The sequence below is a fragment of the Elephas maximus genome, chromosome 3 (assembly GCF_024166365.1).
Source record: "Elephas maximus indicus isolate mEleMax1 chromosome 3, mEleMax1 primary haplotype, whole genome shotgun sequence".
In the NCBI taxonomy this organism is placed as follows: domain Eukaryota; kingdom Metazoa; phylum Chordata; class Mammalia; order Proboscidea; family Elephantidae; genus Elephas; species Elephas maximus.
Window position 1 is genome coordinate 170,801,521 of NC_064821.1, and position 20,678 is coordinate 170,822,198.

The window sequence follows — 20,678 nt, forward strand, 5'->3', positions numbered from 1 at the left end:
CCACAGAGCCGCGCTGGCTGAGGCCCGCCTCGGGGACTCTGCAGTAGGTCCGTGCCCGGTGCTGGGTGGGGTGGGTGCTTTTGATGAGAACGGAGGACTGTGACACAACTTCCAGACAAACTGAAGTTCAGGAAGCCCTTGCTCTCCCTAGAGATGCCTTAGCTTGGGCCTGGAGGCCTATGTGGAGCCTGGTGGTGGTCTCCAATGCTAGGAGTCCCTGGGTGGTGAAAACGATTAACACGCTTGGCTGCTAACTGAAAGGTTGAGGTTTGAGTCCTCCTAGAGGCACCTGGGAAGAAAGGCCTGGCCATCTACTTCCAAAGAGTCAGCCATTGAAACCCTATGGAGTGCGGTTCTGCTCTGACACACGGGGGGTTGCCTTCAGTTGGAGTCAACAACACTGGCAACTGGTAAAGTAGTCCTCCTATGTCTTCTTCCACGCCCCTTTCAGCCTTGCCCGCTCTCTTTTCTTCTTCCTCCCCCCACAGAGGGCCCCCTCCTCAAGGTCAGTGGCTCACCCAGCTAGCTTCCTTAGAAAGGAGCTCTTCAAGGTAAATCCCTAATCACCTTCTAAAATGTCAATAGCAGATTAGATTGAATTGCCACTGTTTGCATTTCAGTTGGGGTGGGGAGGGCAGCAGGAACTGGGGTTTCACTGGCAACCAGGTCCAGTGTGCCGGGGGCGGGGGGACCTTACAGACATTACAACTTGGGCCTAGTGAGCAGCTGCAGGCCACAGGCTAACTCCCCACACACGCCATGAGACTGTCCACTGCCCAGAAGGCAGGGCTGATCACCTGAGGAGTGGGCTAATCAACGGAAGAGCAACACCCTAGACTGACCCTCACAGACCTCCCGAAAAGGGCCTGAGGCTTGGGTCAGGACCAGTGACTCTGAGCAATGGCTGCACCCAGGGTCTGTGCTTGGGGTCGTCTGATTCAGGGAGAAGGGCATATACAAAGAGAGAGGGACAGGGCCTGGGGAGGAGATCAGTCACCTCAGAGGAGACAAAGGGCTGGGGTAGGATGGGGAGGGCATTTATAACTTCTCAGGGAGGTTGTATGAACCTCTTCTCAGGCCACAAGTTGGGACACCCTCAGGCTGGTGGTGGACTGCAGGGTGTGTATGTGTGCACGCTGGCAGGAGGGATGAGGGTAGGCAATGTGGGGAGCTGGGGAGAAGCTGGGCCTCGTGGTGGAGGTGAAAGTCCAGAAGAGACCACCCAGGCTGCGCGGGAAGAGGCCCGGTGGGTGTCTGAGACCAGACGCCTCCTAAAAGTTGATGTTCTTCAAGTCCACGGAGCAGCGGTACCTGCCATCCAGGAACCTGGAGCAGAGCAGGTTGGGCAAGCAGGGACAGGTGTGGTACTGGCGTTTTCGGAAGAAGGGGATCTGGAGACAGAAGAGAACAGGGACAACACCGTCACTGAAGAGAGGCCCACCTCCTGGCAGGAGCCTCTGTCAGCCCAGCCCCTGGCAAGCGCTCTCCCCCTCACCCCCTCTTACTTCCCTGCTCCTCCTCACCCAGCACAGCAATAATAGTGATTATAGATGAAGAAACTGAGGCACAGAGTGGCTAAGCAACATGCCAAGATCTCACAGCCAATTTGTAGAAGAGCCAGGATTTGAACTCAGGCAATCTGACTCTCGAGACTGTGAGCTCAGCCACAATACTCTCAGCCACCAGCCCTAAAATCCACAATCCCCACACTGCTCACCTGGGCCCCCTTGCTGGCCCAGCACACATGTGCATATACACGTTCACACACACACACACGCTCATTGATTGAATATCACTTATTGCACATTATTATGGATTGAATTGTGTCCCACAAAAGATACCTTCAAATTCAGCCCCTGGTACCTGTCAATGTGAGCTTATTTGGAAACAGGGTCCTTGTAGTTGTTATCAGTTAGGTTAACATGAGGTCATATTGGAGTAGGGTGGGACCTAATCCAATATGAATGGTGTCCTTATAAAAGGGGAGAAGTGACACGGAGCAAAGAAGTCCATGTGAAGATACATCTACAAGCCAAGAAACAGCAAGGGCGAAACACCGGGAGCCACTAGAAACTAGCTGGAAGAAGCAGGAAAGGATCTTCCCCTAGAGCAAACAGAGAGCATAGTCCTGCCAATGCGTGGAATTCAGACTTCTAGCCTCCAGACTGTGAGGAAATAAATGTCTGTTCTTTGAAGCCACCAAAAACTAAAATAAAAACAAACAAACTCTTTGCTGTGGAGTCGATTCTGACTCATGTCAACCCCGTGGGTTACAGCGTAGAATTGCTCCATTCAGTTTCCTTGGCTATGATCTCTATAGAAGCAGATCTCCAGGTTTTTATTCCTCGGAGCCTCTGGGTGGGTTCGAACCACCAACCTTTAGGTTAGTAGTCATGTGCATACTGTTTGCATCACCCAGGTCCTTTATGAAGCCACCGGCTTGGTGGTTTCAAAGCCCAGGTGTGCCAATTTCCAGCTGTGGGGCAGTTGGTGATTTTTTAGCCTCTCTGTGCCTCAACTTCATTATCTGTAAGATGGGTCAATAATAACACCTACCACATATGGCTGTAAAGAGGTTCAAATTATGTAGTTCACAAAAAGCACTTTTTAGCACAGAGTAGGCATTCAGCATTAACTTCTATTACAACTGTTGTCCTGCCTGGGAATATAGATCTTCGGCCAAACCATCTCACACACCTCAAGGTGATGAGGATGGCTGTGCAGCCCACCCTAGCCTCCCCCACACCTCCTCATCCCCCAGAAGGCTGTGATTGGGAGGGCAATGGCTGGAGGATGCTCTGAGCTCATACTAAACCAGAGCTCCTGAACCACAGGATTCAGGTTCAAGGATTCCTGAACCACAGAGCCCAGGGAAGGTGGCTGGCAGGCCTGGGCCCCTCCCCAGCCCCTGCCCAGGCTCACGCCTGACCTTTCATAAGCCAGGGTCCTGTGAGCCACACTTCATCCTCAGGGCAGTGAGACGGTTGTCAGGGGATGCGTGCAGGGTCGGGGCAGGGTGAGGCAAGCAAGGCCCCTAGGATGCAAAAGAGTGGGTGCCCTCGGTACCCCGTTAGCCTCACCCTGTCCAGGCCCAAATTGGGAGGCCATTTTGTAGGTCTCGTTTCCTGTTCCTGACCAGAAACTCCTACAGAGCAAAGGGTGTTTCAAAATCTGAATTTGTCAGGTCCAAAAGAGACATTGAGATAATCAGTGTACTTCCTTTATTGTACAACGGAAGGATGCTGAGGCCCAGAGCAGTTATGCTAATTGCCCAAGATCACACAGCAAATGAGGGGCTGAGCTGGCACAGCCCCCAGGCCTAATAGTCTATGTGATTGGTACTCCCACCCCCCAGGTTGCTCCCCAAAAAGCCAACAGGCAGTGCCCCAGCATCAAATGAGGTATTACTAGAGTTAGAACCACAAAAACACCCGAGCTTTGTCTCATTGGCTGTGTGCCTTGAGCAAGTCACATGGCCTGGCTGTGCCTCAGTTTCCTCACCTGGAAGATGGGGACCTGATACCAATTGCCCAGCGTTGCTGTGAGGATCAGATTAGATCTGGGGTTCTCCAGCCTGCATTAGAAGCTTGTACATGGAAAAAGTCAGGTTCTGTACAAATATAAAACCAAACCAAACCAGTTGCCACAGAGTCAATTCCAACTCATGATGACCCCATGTGTGTCAGAGTAGACCTGGGCTCCACAGAGTTTTCGATGGCTGATTTTTCAGAAGTTTTTTTTCTTTTTTTTTTTTTTTTAATCACCAGGCCTTTCTTCTAAAGCAACTCTGGGTGGACTCAAACCGCCAGCCTTTTGGTTAGCAGGTGAGCACGTTAACCATTTGCACCACCCAGGGACTCCGTACAAATATAAGTGGTAATGTTTATCTGCAGGGCACCAGGTAAGGTGGGCGCTTAGAGGTGGCAGGTCCAGCAACAGCACCTCCGTGGCTGCCTCCTTCCCTTGGAGAGTCAGGGGCCCTCCCTGGCACTCTCCTTGGGAGCCACAGCCTCCCAGGGCCCAGCTGGAGCAAGAGATGAGCCTCCCATGGGCCAAGGCCCTGCACTGTCTGCTTGGCTCATGTGCACCCACGAGGCACTGTGTAGTACCTTGTAGCTGCCGGGGTGGCACTGCTCTCCTTGGCGCCCCAGCGGGGTGCACATCCGAAGCCCTCGCAGCCACAGGCTGATGGCACAGCAGGTCCCCGCCCCGCACTGGACATCCCGCTCACAGGCCTGCAGGAGGGAAACAGAGGGGCAGCCCATTAGTGCCACCAAGAGAAACCAGAGGGAAGGGACATCCAAAAACCCCTGTCAGGGGTAGGGAAGGAGGAGGTGGACTGTGCACTGCTCAGTGCGTTGCTGCCCCGCTCCCCGCCAGAGGACGCTCAGGCTCAGCAGGACATGCCATTTGGATCCAATGAGCCCTCCAAGCTCCTTTGAGGCCACTCTCTGGGGAGGCTGTCCTCCTTTTCTCACAAGACTAGAAGTTAGGAGTCACAGCTTTTTGGGGCCTGTAACCCCAGAACTTGGCCAGGGCCTGGCACACAGTAGATGCTCAATGGCTGCTGATTACATTGAATTAATTAGAATCCTTAGAGAGGGAAATGAGACCTGAGTCCCTGGGTGGTCAGTGCTGAGATGCCTTGAATCTGGACATTCTTGCCCTGACCAGCACCCCTGGCTGCTGCCCCCTCCTCATGTTGGCACCCCTTCTCTCCAGTGACCAGTGTCTTCCCCCATGCTTCTCTGCTGGCCTCCCTGATCCCCAGGTGGGGATGGACCCCTCTGGGTTGAACTCATAGAACAAGGGCTGGGTGGCCCTTCCTAGTTTCTAGAAGTGCCATTTGTAAAGAAGACCCCACAAGCCCTCTAGATACAAAAGCCTGGACTGGGGCAAACAGAACTCTGAACTGGTCCAGACTCAAATGGGACGCAAGGGAGATGCATCCAGACATTCCACTTCCAGAGAAGGTTTGCAGCTCCTCTCAGCTGGAATTTGGAGCTGAGTTTTGGTGAGCTCTTCCCCAGTAGAAGTCGGAGGAATACCCGCTGGCTGCCTGTACAGGATGCGGCAGGAGCTGAAGCTCCCTACTCACTCAGCCTCAGGAGAGAAAGTCAGGGAGGTCGGGGTAGCTTATCCCCCAGACAAGGTGCTGGTGGCAGCCACCTGACCATGCCAGTCTCCAGCTCAGGTGAAGGCATGTCTCCCACACAAACCAGCCCCCTGAAAGCTCAAGGTTAGGGGAAAGCAAATCCCACTTGGCTCTTCTTCTCTAGTAGGGGTTGGAGGTTACTGTCCCACCCTGGGAGGAAGGACCACAGTCTTCCACTAAGAACCCCTTGTAGTCCAGGGAGAAGAGAGCGTGGAGATGATGGAATCTGGGCTCTGCCTAAGAGACAGACCTGGGGCATCAGCCTGGCCAGGCAGAGAGGCACAGGGGCTGGAGAAAGGTGGGATGCCTGGCTTCCCCTCACCCTGTTCCAACCACTTATCACATCATTCAGCCACTCCCTCATCCCCTAGCTTTCTCTCTCGTTGCACCTTTCAAAAGGTCAACTTGAAGGATGTACAATGAACATGTTTTCCCACCTCTGTCCTACCTGCCTGTCCCTCTGCCACCCTGGGCAATCATTGGGCTGACATGGTGAGGTTAGCCTGGGCACCATGCCTGGTGTCTACCACTGTGAGGGAAACACGGCATTACTCCTCTGTCCTCACCCTCCCAGATCATCAAGCTACAGAACGGGAGGACAGCCCTCCCTGGTTTACATTCATGAGGTCTAATCTATCCTAACAATCTATTCATGCCTTGGGTCTCAAAAGCATTGACTTGCCTTTAATATTTGTTCTTTTGAACTCAGTCTTTTTTTCTTTAAAGAAGAAGAAGGAAGAAGTGTTCCTTTCTGAGAACACTAAAACTAATCCTATTCCAGGAATGGCTTGGCATTTCTCTACATTTCCATTCTCTGTGTGAAAAGTTCTGTTTTGTTCTGTACATAGGGTCGTTATGAATCAGAACCGACTTGATGGCACCTAACAACAACAACAACATGTACAAGATTGGAGGCGGTTTCAACAGAAGTTTATTTCCCTCTTTTTTTTCTAGCATATTTTATCTGGGAAGCTCTCAGGTAAGGTGTTACTTTCTGTTTTAATAAAAACAGATCCCTCCTGGTAACACAATGTGTGTTCCAACTGAGGGTGGTTTCAGGTAAGGCGAAACATCTGGCAGAAAACCGAAATCCAAGGGCTTTTGAGCACTGTGATGCATTTTGCTCATGTGTGCAGAATGTCTGATTTGAGACTGAATTTCTGCTTATTATCTGGATGCTAGTTTTTGGGTACACTCAGTCAAATTTTGATGTCTCTCATATTCCTACCAGAACTAAGCGTGGAGTGAAAACACATAAACAATAAAGGAAAGAAAGAATTCCAAAGCTTCCTTTCTTCGGAGCAGAGAAAGCAGAGGTTATATTTACACAATAGATACTAATAAGCTTAAAACCAAAACTAAACCCACTGCCATCGAGTTGATTCCGACTCATAGCGACCCTATAGAACAGAGTAGAACTGCCCCATAGGCTTTCCAAGGCTGTAATCTTGATGGAAGCAGACTGGCACATCGTTCTCCCACAGAGCGGCTGATGGGTTCAAACTGCCGACCTTTCAGTTAGCAGATGAGCACTTAACCATGGCACCACCAGAGCTCGTTAAGGAGGTGGTAATTCACTTTGTAAAGGAATTCCTTATTACACAATAGAAATCCTCATTTTACCAATGGACTGAAATTCAGATTTTTCAATGTTCTCCTAATCCATTTAAAACGGAATATGATTTACACATAGTTCCCCAAAGCAGACGCTATTTAGTAGAGTGAGGTCCAGCTAACCTGAAGATCCTGTGAAAGCGCTCTCTCTAAGGTGCTGTCTGATGGCTAACTTCCCTGGTCCCTCTGTGGGTTTGTGGCGTGTCCCGCGAACGGAGCTGCCCACTTCTTCCCGTGTTCACGTCCCCTGCAATCCCTGACATCTTCCCCAAACCCAGGGCTTAGAGAATGTGAGCCGACTTACCCCAGTAATCACGGCACAGTCAGAAAAAGTTATAAGGAGGAGCATGACTGAGATGTGCACAGCTGTCCTCATGGTCACTTGGATGCAGGCAAACACTGTCTGCTCAGATGCCTCTCGCTGCCTCCAGCTCCCTCAGCTTCGTGCCGGCCAAGCTGGGAGGCCAGGTGCTCCTGCCCCTCCCTCCTCCCAGATTTATATGGTCCATCCAGGGCTGCTATTCCCTTTGCCATCACGGCCGTTACGCACATGAGCTCAGAGACCAAGATGAGACCTGAATCTCTAATGGTATCAAATCACCATCAAAACCAATAAAAATGAACACATCATGGGCTTCGACACTTGCTCTAAGTCTCCCAAGAACGCAGTGATTCAGCCGAGTTCTGTACGTTTCACTCCAAACTCTTCTCTGCCTCTGGGGCATCTTCTGTCCTGCTTGAGAGGGGAGGGGATTTGATAATGAATTAAGGTATTTACAGCATGGTCCTTTATTCTTTCCTGCATCAAACCAAGCAACATGCGGGATGATTGGTTCAGGCTCCCCCAACTAACAGGGATTATCTGAGCACTCACTGTAGGCTCCACTTGGGGTAGGGGTTGAGGGGACACAGAGGGTAAGACAGCCCCTGTGGCCAGGAAGCTAAAATTCCAGTGGGAGACAAGAAACAGTAAGAAAGCAAGGCAGGCTCGATGGGGTTTATGTTCCTGGATACAGATAAGGAATTGTTCTGTAATGGGCTCAGGACAAACACCAACCAGTATCACTTGGTACAGGAACCAAAGGACAGAAGACCAGCAGGCACTGGATCTGTATTCTCTCAGCATCTGGCAGAGAAGCAAGCTTCGGCTGGGGTACAGCTAAAGGTGCCAGGGGCCAACTGCTGCTTTCCTTCTTTATGGAGTGAGCATGAGACGGGCCTCATCTGTGAGGGGACAAGCCATGGGCTCAGAGGCCAGTCATGTGGGAAGCTGAATTTGGGTACAGTGCCTCCAGCTGCGTGAGGAAGCTCCTGGTCCCAGCCCTCTTGATGGGTGACTGTGTTGTTGTAGTGTTGTTGTTATTGTTGTTGTTGTGTGTGTGTTTTGATTAGGTGCCCTCGAGTCAATTCTGACTCATAACGACCCCATGTGACAGAGTAGAACTGCCCCATAGGGTTTTCTAGGCTATAATCTTTACAGGAGCAGATCATCAGGTCTTTTTTCCCACACAGCCGCTGGGTGAGTTCAAACTACCAACCTTTCATTTAGTAGCCAAGCATTCAAATATTGTGTCACCAGGGCTCCTTAGTGAAGAATTAGCTTTACCCAAAGAGGCATGGGGCATTTTCGCTCTCAGCTACTAGGAGGTATCTCTGGACCCTTGGAAAGTCATGCCTGATAGAAGTGTCTTTGTTTTCCTCGGGACTTTGGCCTCCAGTCTAGCATTGTGATTTATGACGAGAATTTCAGATCACATGATACCAGTTCTGTCTGCAGAAAAGACTGGAGACTAAAGGTAATAGCCCAATATCCTGAGAGGTGAAAGGTCAGTCATGCTGGCAGGATGTGATGGAGCTCCAATAAAACCTCTGCACACCAAGGCTTAGGCGAGCTTCCCTGGTTGGTAATACTCTGTGCATGATGTCACACTTCGTGACCAGGAGGCGGTTATGCCATCCATGACCTCACAGGACAGGATAACTATAAGCTTCAAGTTTGGACCCCTCCCAGGTTCTACCCCATGTGTCTCTTCCCTTGGCTGATTTTAATCTGTATCCTTTCCCTCCAATAAACCATATCCGTTAGTATAACAGCTTTCAGTGAGTTCTGTGAGTCCTTCTGGTGAATTATCAAACCTGAGAGGGTTTGGGGAACCCCCCCTACTTGCAATTGGTGTCATAATGAGGGCAATCTTATGTGGACAATGCATGCCCTCTAAACTCCATAGTTGGCTTAACTCTCACACAGACAACCCAGAGACAGGTCCCAGGACCTTAGTCAGACCATCGAACTTCTCTCCACAATAAAAGCCAAGATTTCCTAAGGCATGTTTTTCAATGTGTTAACAGGTGTTACATACACAAGTAAATAAATAAAAGATTTCTACGGTCAAAAATTAGTAAACACTGGGAGCACTTGGTATTTTCACTTTGTGCTGCCCAACAGTAGTTGCTATATTCCTCAATAAAACTAATTTATGCTCTAAAAAAAAATTAGTAAACACTGAGTTACACAAGTTAAACCAGCTTCTTTACTGAAGGACTTTTCAGAGCCTTTCTTAAGCTAGTGTAAGTAGTCCCTGGCCTACGACATATTCAAGTTATGATGAACTGTTTGTTGGAGTTTTTTTGTTTGTTTTTTTTTAACATGTTATCATTAGTAATGGAGCCCTGATGGAGCACTGGTTGAAAGCTTGGTTGCTAACCAAAAGATCAGCAGTTCAAATTCACCAGCCACTCCTTGGAAACCCTATGGGACAGTTCTACTCTGTCCTATAGGGTTGTTATGGGTTGGAATGAACTCAATGACTTTTTCAAGTATTAGTAATATGTACTACATACAATGCTGCAGCATGTAATTTACTGGTGTTCTCTTACACCAACCCCCAAAGACAAATAAAGGTCAAATTTGTAAAGATACTGATAATAAAAGGTAATAATAATAAAAACCTAGAAAATGAAGTATCAACCAATGTCAGAACCATAAGTCGTTATGACGGAGTCATTGGAACAGAACCCCATCGTAAGTCAGGGACTACGTATAAGTGTTTGAATCACCAAAAGGAAAAGTCTATTGGTAGTATTTCCCAAACATATTTGTCCACGACACCCTCCCCCCACCACTGTTGAGTGACTCACGAGACTAGGGTTCCAACATAAAAACGTTCACGGGCATTTATGAGTGCAGAGAGAAAGATAAACTAGCACAATAGCTAAGGGCTAGGCCTCCGGGGCCAGGTGTTTTGACTTCTCATCCCAGATTGCTAGTTAGCTTCACACCCTTGAGAATACTGTATAACCTCTCTATGCCTCAGTTTCCTCATCTATAAAATGGGGGTAATAATAGTACATCATGGGATTCTATGAGTGCTCATTCGTTTATTTATCCACTGAATTATTGACAACCTATTATATTGAAGGCATTGTTTTTGGTGCTGGGGCAATAACCAAAAAACCAAATCTGTTGCTGTTGAGTCAATGCCAACTCATAACAACCCTGTAGGACAGAGTAGAACTGCCCCATAGGGTTTCCAAGGGACAGCTGGTGGATTTGAACTGCAGACATTTCGGTTAGCTGCCGAGCTCTTAACAACTACACCACCAGGGCCCCACTGGGACAATGGCAGCGAACAATAACGTCTCTCCCCTCATGTAACTTAGATTCTAGTGGAAGAGAATGGCATTAGACAAATAACTAGATTTATAATGAAATGGTCAGGTATGCTAAAACCCATTACCCATTGCCATCAAATTGATTCTGACTCACAGCAATAGAGTCGGACTGCCCCACAGGGTTTCCAAGGAGCACCAGGTAGATCCTAACAGCTGACCTTTTGGTTAGCAGCCGAACTCTTAACCTCTTAAGTGCTATTAAAAAAAAAGAAGGCAGGAAAGGCAACAGAACATGACAACAGGTGGTATTTTAAATGACTGAGGGTATCTCTGAGGGGATGGCATTTGAGCAGAAACCTGATGAAGAAGTGAGCCTGCTGAGCCCTGCGGGAAGAGCCAGTACAAAGTCCTGTGGCAGGGCCTTCTTGGCTGGTTCTAAGAGCAGCAAGGAGCTCAGTGAGCTAGGGAAGGGAAGAAAGGGGATGCAGTTAGAGCAGGCACCGGGGCCATGCCATGCAGGCCTTGTAGGACCCACTTAGGACTTGACACCAAGTGAGATGAAAGCTCTTGGAGGGCTTGAAGCGGGGGAGCTATGACAGTTAAGATTGTGTGTCAGCTTGGCTGGGCCAGGATTCTCTGTGTTTTGGCAGTTATGATGTAGTTTGGCAGTCATGCGATGAGGTGATCACTTCTATGATGAGATTTGATATAATGTGGTCACCTCCATGATGGGATTTGCTGTGAGCAGCCAGCCAATCAGTTGAAAGGGAGTTTTTTGGGGGCGTAGCCTGCATCAAACATAAGTGGACTCTTTGGTAAGGCTCGAGGGCTTTTGCTCACTCTGGATCCTGCAGCCGCTCCTGTTCACCTGCCCTCTAGTTCTTGGAACTTGAGCTAGCAGCTTACCTGTGGTCTTGCCTGCCAATCTGGGAATTCGTTGGTCTTCGAAGGTGGTGAGCAAGAGCCCTATTGTCTGACCAGGTGATCCTGGGTTCACCAGCCCTTGCAGCTACTTGAATCAGAAGAAGCCTTCCAGCCTGACTCACGGATTTGGGACGTTCCAGCCTCAGTGACTGCATGAGCCACCTCCTTAACATAAATCTCTCTATATAGATATTTACATGCTTTACTGGTTTTGCTTCTCTAGAGAACGCAACCTCAAACAGGAGGGCCAGGATCTGATTTACATTTTTAAAGCATCCCTCTGACTTCAAGTGGAGAATTAAGTGGAAGGAAGCAGCTAAAGTGTTCACTTAGCACATGCCTCGTACATGGCAGTGTTTGATAACTTCTGGGAATTTTTATCATAAAAAGATGGGCCTGTCTGCCTTTGTATAAAACTCTCCTGAGAGGTGAGAATCAAAATAATGAGCTTGTAAGATTCACCCGTTCCCTGTGACACGGAGCCAGGTGTGACAGAAGAACAAAGAAACCACCCAGCTTGTTAGGAACTTACACTGAAGAAGAAAACAGCAGTTAGGCTGAGTTGACTCTAACTTATGGCATGTATGTCAGAGTAGAATTGTGCTCCATAGATTTTTTGGAATTAGATCACCAGGTCTTTATTCCAAAGTGCCTCTGGGTGGACTCGAACCACCAACTTTTCAATTAGCCACGAGCACATTAACCATTTGCACCACCTAGGGGCTCCTGAAGAAGAAAAGCAACCTAGAAAGAGAGCAGCATTTCGCCAGGTGCTTGGGCACAGGGAGGAGTTCACAGAGGTGGCCCTGTGGGCTCTGGTTGCCCCACACAGATTGTCCGCATCTCCCACAGGTCACCTTCCAACCTGGACTCTTTTTACACCAAGAGACAAGAGACAATGTTAGAAATCATTGCGACTCTCAGGCTAACATCCTCCCATCCTCCCCTCCTCTACCCACCCCTCCAGCCACCCCCTTCCCAGCCACACACAAAACTAATTATCCCATACAATTGCAGTGACGAATGGTAGGCAGGAAATACTGTTACAAAACAGAAAACCAATAACACTGATTGTAAGTGTTTTATTTCTCTTGAATGCTGGTGTTTGAGGAAAAGCCAGATTAATCATAGAAGTGTGAGGGATAGGCTGCGACTTGGTGGAAATCCCAATAGGGACTTTGGGGAGCTTTGGGGGTAGGCAACACTGGTTCTTTGTCCAATAATTCAATTAAACATTCATTGAGTGACTTCCCCATGTCAGAAGCAAGAATTCAAAGGCAAGTGAGACATGCATTCACCCTCCCAGGAGCTCCCAGTCATTGGGTCTAACTGCTCTCTAGAACTTAGAGCCATCCTGTTCCTGTATACAAGTGGATTTCAACACTATTCTTAATGCTTTTTAGCCACAATTAGGTTTGCTTTTTGGCTGATAGATGTAGTATAGGAAAGGAGAGAGCAGAAGGAGAACACCCTGAACTAAATAAGTAGCAACTAGACAAGGCAAGGGAGAGAGGTCAGAGGTGAAGTGAATGGAGACACCCATGAGTGGTGCAAAGTGGGAATAAAGGGGTTGTTGTTGTGTGCTGTTGAGTTGATTATGACTCATAGAAACCCAATGGGGCAGAATAGAACTGCCCCATAGGGTTTCCAAGGTTGTAATCTTTATGAAAGCAGACTGCCATGTCTTTCTCACATGGAGCAGCTGGTGGGTTTGAACCGCCAGCTTTTGGTTAGCAGCCAAGTGCTTAACCATTGTGCTACCTGGGTCCTTGGAATAAAGGTGTGGGGTGCTAAAATATACATATCACAAGTGGGGAAAGGAGGAACTGTTCAATAAATGGGGCTGCACAAAGTGGTTTTACATAGGGGAAGGGATGAAATTCTATCCCTACCATATGCAAAAATCAGCTCTAGAGAGACTGATTACTTAAACATCAAAAATGACACTGTAAAATTTAGGAAAATACAAATGAATATCTTAAATGAAACACAAAAAGTTCTGATTTTTTCGAAGAGAGCAAAAGGAGAAGAGGTGCTGAGTAAGGCTCTCCCAGACCCCTACAGAGGTTCAGGGTGGGCGTGGCAGGTGAGGAGGAGGCAATGTGCTGGTGAGGGTTTGTATGAGAGGCTGCGTGCAAATCACAGCTCATAACACGGGTCTGGCACGTATTTCCCTGCGTCAGTGGATGTCAGTTTTGCCATTTTCCTGGACCATTTGTACAGAGTTGTGTGTGTGTGTGTTATCTGTGTGTGTGTGTGTGTGTGCATGTGTGTTGAGCAAGGATCATTCTCATGGACAAACCCTGGGACCAAGGTCCAGACCCAGGTCAGCCATAACTGGTATGGTCCCCCGAGATCATTCACCTTCATCCACAGAATAGGGTTTGATTCAGGGAAGCGAGTAGTGGGGGTTGTCTAAATCTCCTTCCAGCTCTGCCAAAAGGCAATTGTTCCAAGAACCAGCAGGGAAGCCCATGTCCATGGGACCCCACTGCTTCTACCTGAGTGTAGACTACCTTGTGTTGATGCTGGAGCACATGAATGAGCCTGTGACCACTGTACCATTGGGTCCTTGCAAATAATTAAACAACAGTTGACTCTGACCCATTCAAGAAAAATGTGAAGAAAGAAATAAGCTACAGAATAGAAATAAGCAATAGATCTCAACCGTCTAACTGGGTTTCAGATGTTTGCAAGACTTTTTGATTCTACAACTAGAAGATGTAACAAAAGAGAAGGCACCATTTACAAAGAAAACCTAAGCATCAAAACAAGGGTTTCTTAACCTGGGGTCACAGTCCCCCAAGGAGTTCATGAACAGAATTCAGAGGATCCATGAGCTTAGATAAAGAAAACATTTCCATCTTTATTTTCACTAACTTCTAACTAAGTTTTTAACATTTTCTTCTATTAAAACTATAGGCCCCAAATCATAGATGTATTAACAGTACCTTGGCTTTGTCACCAAGAGAAATCACAGATATTTTTTTTGCAGTTAGCTCAAAATATCATTTAAGATCATCACTACATTGAAATTATGGCAGTTATTAGAAAACTGCTAAATCTCATCACAATGTATTAAGGAAGAAGCATGTATATTACCATATCACAGATTTGTGTTTAGTTCATATTTTTACAAATATATTTCAGTATAATTGATTTCCTTTGTAATCTCATGTGTTTTATTTTATATGTCTAAAAATATTGTTCTCAGAAGGAGTCATAGGCTTCAAAAAGGTCCATGGCACAAAAATAGCTAAGGAGCCCTGAGATAGACTGAGGAGACTTAGAGAAAAGAACCAAAGATTTGTAGACCACAGGATCATAAAATCAGGCTGCCCAAAATAGAGAGGCTTAAACTAAACAAGAGAGAGACAGAGAAGCAAACTAAACAGGGAGGAGAGTACAATTCTGGGGTCTAGGCATTATCACAGGGGCTGAGAGATGAAGATGGCTACGTCCAGACTGGGGAGCCCTGGTGACACACTGGTTAAGAGCTTGGCTGCTAACCAAAACGTCAGCAGTTCAAATCCACAGGCCACTCCTTGGAAACCCTATGGGGCAGTTCTACTCTGTCCTACAGAGTCACTACGAGTCGGAATGAACTCGATGGCAACAGGTTTGGTTTTGATTTTGGTTTTTCAATGTCCAGACTGAAGAATCATGGGAAGAACTGGCTCTTAATCTGCATCCAAGTGGACTCCATCACGGGTCCCTGAGTTTTCCTAGCCCATATATAACATGCACCCCATACTGCCTCCTCTTCGGAACTCTTTGGATTTTAGAAAATCAAGGATGAGGCTCCCATAGGTTCTTTTGTTTATATATATATAATTTTTATTGTTTCTTAAGTGAAAGTTTACAAATCAAGTCAGCCTCTCACATAAAAACTTATATACACCTTGCTAAAAAAAAAACACCTTGCTACATACTCCCAATTACTCTCCCCCTAATGAGACAGCCCACTCTCTCCCTGCACCCTCTCTTTTTATGTCCATTTTGTCAGCTTGTAACCCCCTCTACCCTCTGATCTCCCCTCTAGGCAGGAGATGCCAACATAGTCTCAAGTGTCTACCGGATCCAAGAAGCTCACTCCTCACCAGCATCCCTCTCCAACCCATTGTCCAGTCCAATCCATGTCTGAAGAGTTGGCTTTGGGAATGCTTCCTGTCCTGGGCTAACAGAAGGTCTGGGGGCCATGAGCACCAGGGTCCTTCCAGTGTCAGTCAGACCATTAAGTCTGGTTTTATGAGAATTTGGGGTCTGCATCCCACTGCTCTCCTGCTCCCTCAGGGGTTCTCTGTTGTGTTCCCTGTCAGGGCAGTCATTGGTTGTAGCCAGGCACCATCTAGTTCTTCTGGTCTCAGGAAGATGTAGTCTCTAGTACATGTGGCCCTTTCTGTCTCTTGGGCTCGTAATTGCCTTGTGTCCTTGGTGTTCTTCATTCTGCTTTGCTCCAGGTGGGTTGAGACCAATTGATGCATCTTAGATGGCTGCTTACTAGCGTTTAAGACCCCAGAAGCCACTCTTCAAAGTGGAATGCAGAATGTTTTCTTAATAGATTTTATTATGCCAATTGACTTAGATGTCCCCTGAAATCATGGTCCCCAAGTCCCTGCCCCTGCTACACTGGCCTTCAAAGCGTTCAGTTTATTCAGGAAACTGCTTTGCTTTTGGTTTAGTCCAGTTGTGCTGACCTCCCCTGTATTGCGTGTTGTCTTTTCCTTCACCTGAAGTAGTTCTTATCTACCAACTAATTGGTGAATACCCCTCTCCCACCTCCCCACCCTCCCTCCTCTCGTAACCACAAAAGAATGTTTTCTTCTCAGTTTAAACTATTTCTCAAGTTCTTATAATAGTGGTCTTTTACAATATTTGTCCTTTTGCAACTGACTAATTTCACTCAGCATAATGCCTTCCAGTTTCCTCCGTGTTATGAAATGTTTCACAGATTCATCACTGTTTTTTATCAATGTGTAGTAGTCCATTGTGTGAATATAACATAAGTTATTTATCCATTCATCCGTTGATGGGCACCTTGGTTGCTTCCATCTTTTTGCTATTGTAAACAGTGCCACAATGAACATGGATGTGCATAGATCTGCTCATGTAAAAGCTCTTATTTCTCTAGGATATATTCCAAGGAGTGTGATTGCTGGATCGTATAATAGTTCTATTTCTAGCTTTTCAAGGAAGCACCTAATCGATTTCCAAAGTGGTTATACAATTTGACATTCTCACCAGCAGTGTATAAGTGTTCCAATCTCTCCACAGCCTCTCCAGCATTTATTATTTTGTGTTTTTTGGATTAATGCCAGCCTTGTTGAAGTAAGATGAAATCTCATTGTAGTTTTGATCTGCATTTCTCTAATGGCTAATGATCATGAACATTTCCTCATGTATCTGTTAGCTACCTGAATGTCTTCTTTAGTGAAGTGTCTATTCATATCTTTTGCCCATTTTTTAATTGGGTAGTCTTTTTGTAGTTGAGTTTTTGCAGTATCATGTAGATTTTAGAGATCAAGCCCTGACTGGAAATGTCATAGCTAAAGACTTTTTGCCAGTCTGTAGGTAGTCTTTTTACTTTTCTGGTGAAGTCTTTGGATGAGCATAGGTGTTTGATTTTTAGGAGCTCCCAGTTATCTAGTTTTTCTTCTGCATTCTTAATAATGTTTTGTATTCTGTTTATGCTATGTATTAGGGCTCCTAATGTTGTCCCTGTTTTTTCTTCCATGATCTTTATCGTTTTAGATTTTATATTTAGGTCTTTGATCCATTTTGAGCTCGTTTTTTTCCATGGAGTGAGGTGTGGGTCTTGTTTCATTTTTTTGCAGATGGATATCCAGTTATGCCAGCACTATTTGTTAAAAAGGGTGTCTTTTTCCCCGTTTAACTGTTTTGGGGTCTTTGTCAAATATCAGCTGCTCATATGTGGATGGATTTATGTCTGGATTCTCAATTCTGTTCCATTGGTCTATGTATCTGTTGTTGTACCAGTACCAGGCTGTTTTGACCACTGTGGCCATATAATAGGTTCTAAAATCAGGTAAAGTAAGGCCTCCCACTCTGTTCTTCTTTTTCAGTATGCTTTATTTATCCAGGGCCTCTTTCCCTTCCATATGAAGTTGGTGATTTGTTTCTCCATCTCATTAAAGAATGTTGTTGGGATTTGGATTGGAATTGCATTAAATGTATAGATCGCTTTTGGTAGAATAAACATTTTTATAATGTTAAGTCTTCCTATCCACGAGCAAGGTATGTTTTTCCACTAATGTAAGTCTCTTTTGGTTTCTTGCAGAAGTGTACTGTAGTTTTCTCTGTATAAATCTCTTACATCTCTGGTAAGATTTATTCCTAAGTATTTTATCTTCTTGGGGGCTACTGTAAGTGGCATTTCCCATAGGTTCTTAAAGCTCAAGTACCTACCAAAGTTACTTTGATTCCAACTGGTTTTCAAATGTTTGCAAGACTCTTTGATTCTACAACTAGAAAATGTAATTAAAGAGAAGACACCATTTATAATAGAATCAAATCAATCAAGTACCTAAGAAGAAACACCACCCCCTGTCTGTCAGTTTGTCTTACTACGGTGGCTCACATGTTGCTATAATGTTGGAAGCAATGCCACTGGTATTTCAAATACCGCCAGGGTCACTGGTAGTGGACAGATTTCAGTGGAGCTTCTGGACTAAGCCAAATTAGGAAGAAGGCTCTGGTGATCTGTTTCTGAAAATTAGTCAGTGAAAACCTATGTGTCACAATAGAATACTGTCCAATGCAGTGCTGGAAGATGGACCTTCTAGGTTGGAAGGTACTCAAAATAGACAGTGGCTGCAACAAAGGACTCAAGCATGCCAACGATCACAAAGATGGCACAGGACCAGGCAACGTTTTGTTCTGTTGTACATGGGGTCTCCACGAGCCAAGCCAACTCAACAGCAACTAACAACAACAAGAATAAATAGGCTAAAAAAAGCTGTGAAAGTCTTTTACAGGAGAAATTGTAGAAATTAACAAAGATATAGATAAATGGAGATACGTACCACGTTATGGATGAGAAGAATGAATATTAGAAAGATGTCAATTCTCCCACAGAAAGATCTATAGAATCAACATGATCCCAATCAAATTTCCAGTGGGTTTTTTTTTTTTTTATGTAACTTGAAAAGAAATTCTAAAACTTACATGGAAGAGTAAAATACAAGAAAAACCAGATCATTCTAAGAAAGAAAAGCAGGAAAAGGGCACAGAAGACTATAGTCATCAGGACAAAGTGACATTGGCACAAAGAGAAATAAATAGACCAGGGGAATAGAAAACAGAGGCCACAAAGAGACTCTTGAATTCATGGAATATTGGTATATGACAGAGGTGACATGTTATAAGTGGGGAAAAGAGGGACTGTTCAATAAATAGAGCTGGACAAAATGGTTTTATATATAGAAAAGGATGAAATTATATCCCTACCATAGACAAAATCAACTCTAAAAAGGTTGATTACTTAAATGTCAAAAATGACACTGTAAAAGTTAGGAAGATATAAATGAATATTTTAAACAAGACACAAAAAGAATTGACTTTAAAAGGAAAGATTGATACAGTTGATTATATAAGATTATGAACTTTTGTTCATGAAAAGTTACTTAAAGCAACAAGACAAGTTAAACATGAGATAAGAGATTCACAATATCCATAACAGACAAAGGGTTAGTATCAGGAATATATAAAGAAGTTCTATGGATCAGTAAGAAAAACACATGTATGCCAAACAATGGAAAGTTGGACAAACATATGAATGTTGCACAGAAAAGGAAACACAAATGGCCAGTAAACATATGAAGAGATGTTCAACATCCTTAGTCATCAGAGAAAAGCAAATCAAGATCATAGTGAGCTGCCAAGGTGGTGGCCTTAGGGCCACCAGATATAAGTCATTGTCAAGGTCCTAGCTTTTATTTTGGGTGGTGGTCTTTAAAGGTGCTTATTTCAATATTAAAAATAAATAATCACATAAATAAAAAGCAGCCCCCACATGGACCAAAGATGAGGGTATTTCAAAGATCAAGGATTATGACTGATCCCTCATCCAAATTTCTGTTCCCAAGACCCAACTGTAAGAGGAGGAGAAGGAGGAAATAGACATGCTGATTCCTTCAGGAAATTGTCATCTGAAGGCTGCATAGGTGATGGCTGCCTTTGGCCTCTGACCCTTGTGGCTATAACTGCCACCAGGGAGCCACACCACTCCTCATGGCTTCACCGCCTTCCAAATCTACTGCATATCCACAGTGCATCTTTTCAGCCATTATTTCACCAGCATCACCAACTCCCTTCCTCCCTTAATCTTTCCATTGTGCTGGACCTGAAATTCCATATCTCACCTCCTCATCTCCTTGCAGACAAAAGATGTGGTTGAAAGAAAAACTAAGAGTGATTCCCTTTTGGGCTACCACCTCTGGTCAGTCTTCAAAAGCTCTCTAATAGAACCCTTTTCTGTGTTCCTGACCTCCCCTCTTCTACCCCAGGAGTTTTTCCAACCCTGCACCACTCTCCTGAAGCCCCCACCACCGAATCCCCATTCCCAACCTGAATCTTCTCCCGTCATTATCTCCATACTACCACAGAGCAATCTCTGATCACAGTAGTTCCTTCCACAGTCTGTAGGCATGGCCATGCTTCTATCCTTCAGCTTGCACCTTACTCCACTTCTTTCTCTCCAGTGTAAGTTTCTAGAAAGAGTAGTCTACATTTCCTCTCCTCCCATTCTCTTCTCAACCCACTCTATCTTGCTTCTGATCCCATCATACTAGCGAAACTGCTTTCTCTAAATCACCCCTGTCCTTCTAAATCCCAAATACAAAATATGATTTCAATCCTCATTTCTTTTGCACTTTTGTGACTTTTTGCACCAGTAACTACTCTTTCTTGAAACTCTTCTCTGTTATTTTTATGACATCATTTTTTTCATGTCCTCTGCCTTTCTCAGTCTCCTCCAAAGATTTCTTTCCTTTCCATCCCTGAAACAATGCTGCTCCCTGGGGTTACACACTCAGTAGTCTCCTATCCCTCCACACTACACTGGAAATGAACTTCACAGCCACCCACATCCTAATGATCCATATCTGTGTCCCCAGCCCAGGCAGGCCACTCTGAGCTCTTGATCTGTACAGCCAAGAGCTTCTTGGACATCCCCACATTGATACCCCACTGGCACCTCACATACAACAGGCCTGTGTCTCCTGGTACCCCCTTTTCACCCTCATCCATAAACCTGCTTGTGTTGGTCAGGATTCTTAATTGCAAATAATAAAATCCACCCTGGCTGGCTTAAGCAGAAAGGGAATTTAACGAAGACAGTTAAATAGCTCATTAA

The 20,678-nt window shown here is 45.7% G+C and overlaps 2 protein-coding genes across 2 annotated transcripts in view; both read right to left on the reverse strand.

The window, feature by feature from the left end:
* The window catches only part of RBM15 (RNA binding motif protein 15), a 1,133,685-nt gene that overhangs the window by 972,655 nt on the left and 140,352 nt on the right, over positions 1-20,678 (reverse strand). The window lies entirely within an intron of this gene.
* Positions 1,272-7,145, reverse strand: PROK1 (prokineticin 1). The gene is made up of 3 exons (XM_049880116.1): positions 7,074-7,145; positions 4,110-4,235; positions 1,272-1,391 (listed from the first exon to the last, which is right to left on the reverse strand). The coding sequence occupies exons 1-3, from the start codon at positions 7,143-7,145 to the stop codon at positions 1,272-1,274; spliced, it is 318 nt and encodes a 105-aa protein (XP_049736073.1).

What these genes read in the sequence shown, in the direction of transcription:
- PROK1 (XM_049880116.1), bottom strand. Translation starts at nt 7,145, where the DNA reads ATGAGGACAGCTGTGCACATCTCAGTCATGCTCCTCCTTATAACTTTT. An exon ending in ACTGTGCCGTGATTACTGGG is followed by an intron (nt 4,236 to 7,073) that starts GTAAGTCGGCTC and finishes TCCCTCCTGCAG; the next exon opens with GCCTGTGAGCGGGATGTCCA. An exon ending in GCCACCCCGGCAGCTACAAG is followed by an intron (nt 1,392 to 4,109) that starts GTACTACACAGT and finishes TTCTGTCTCCAG; the next exon opens with ATCCCCTTCTTCCGAAAACG.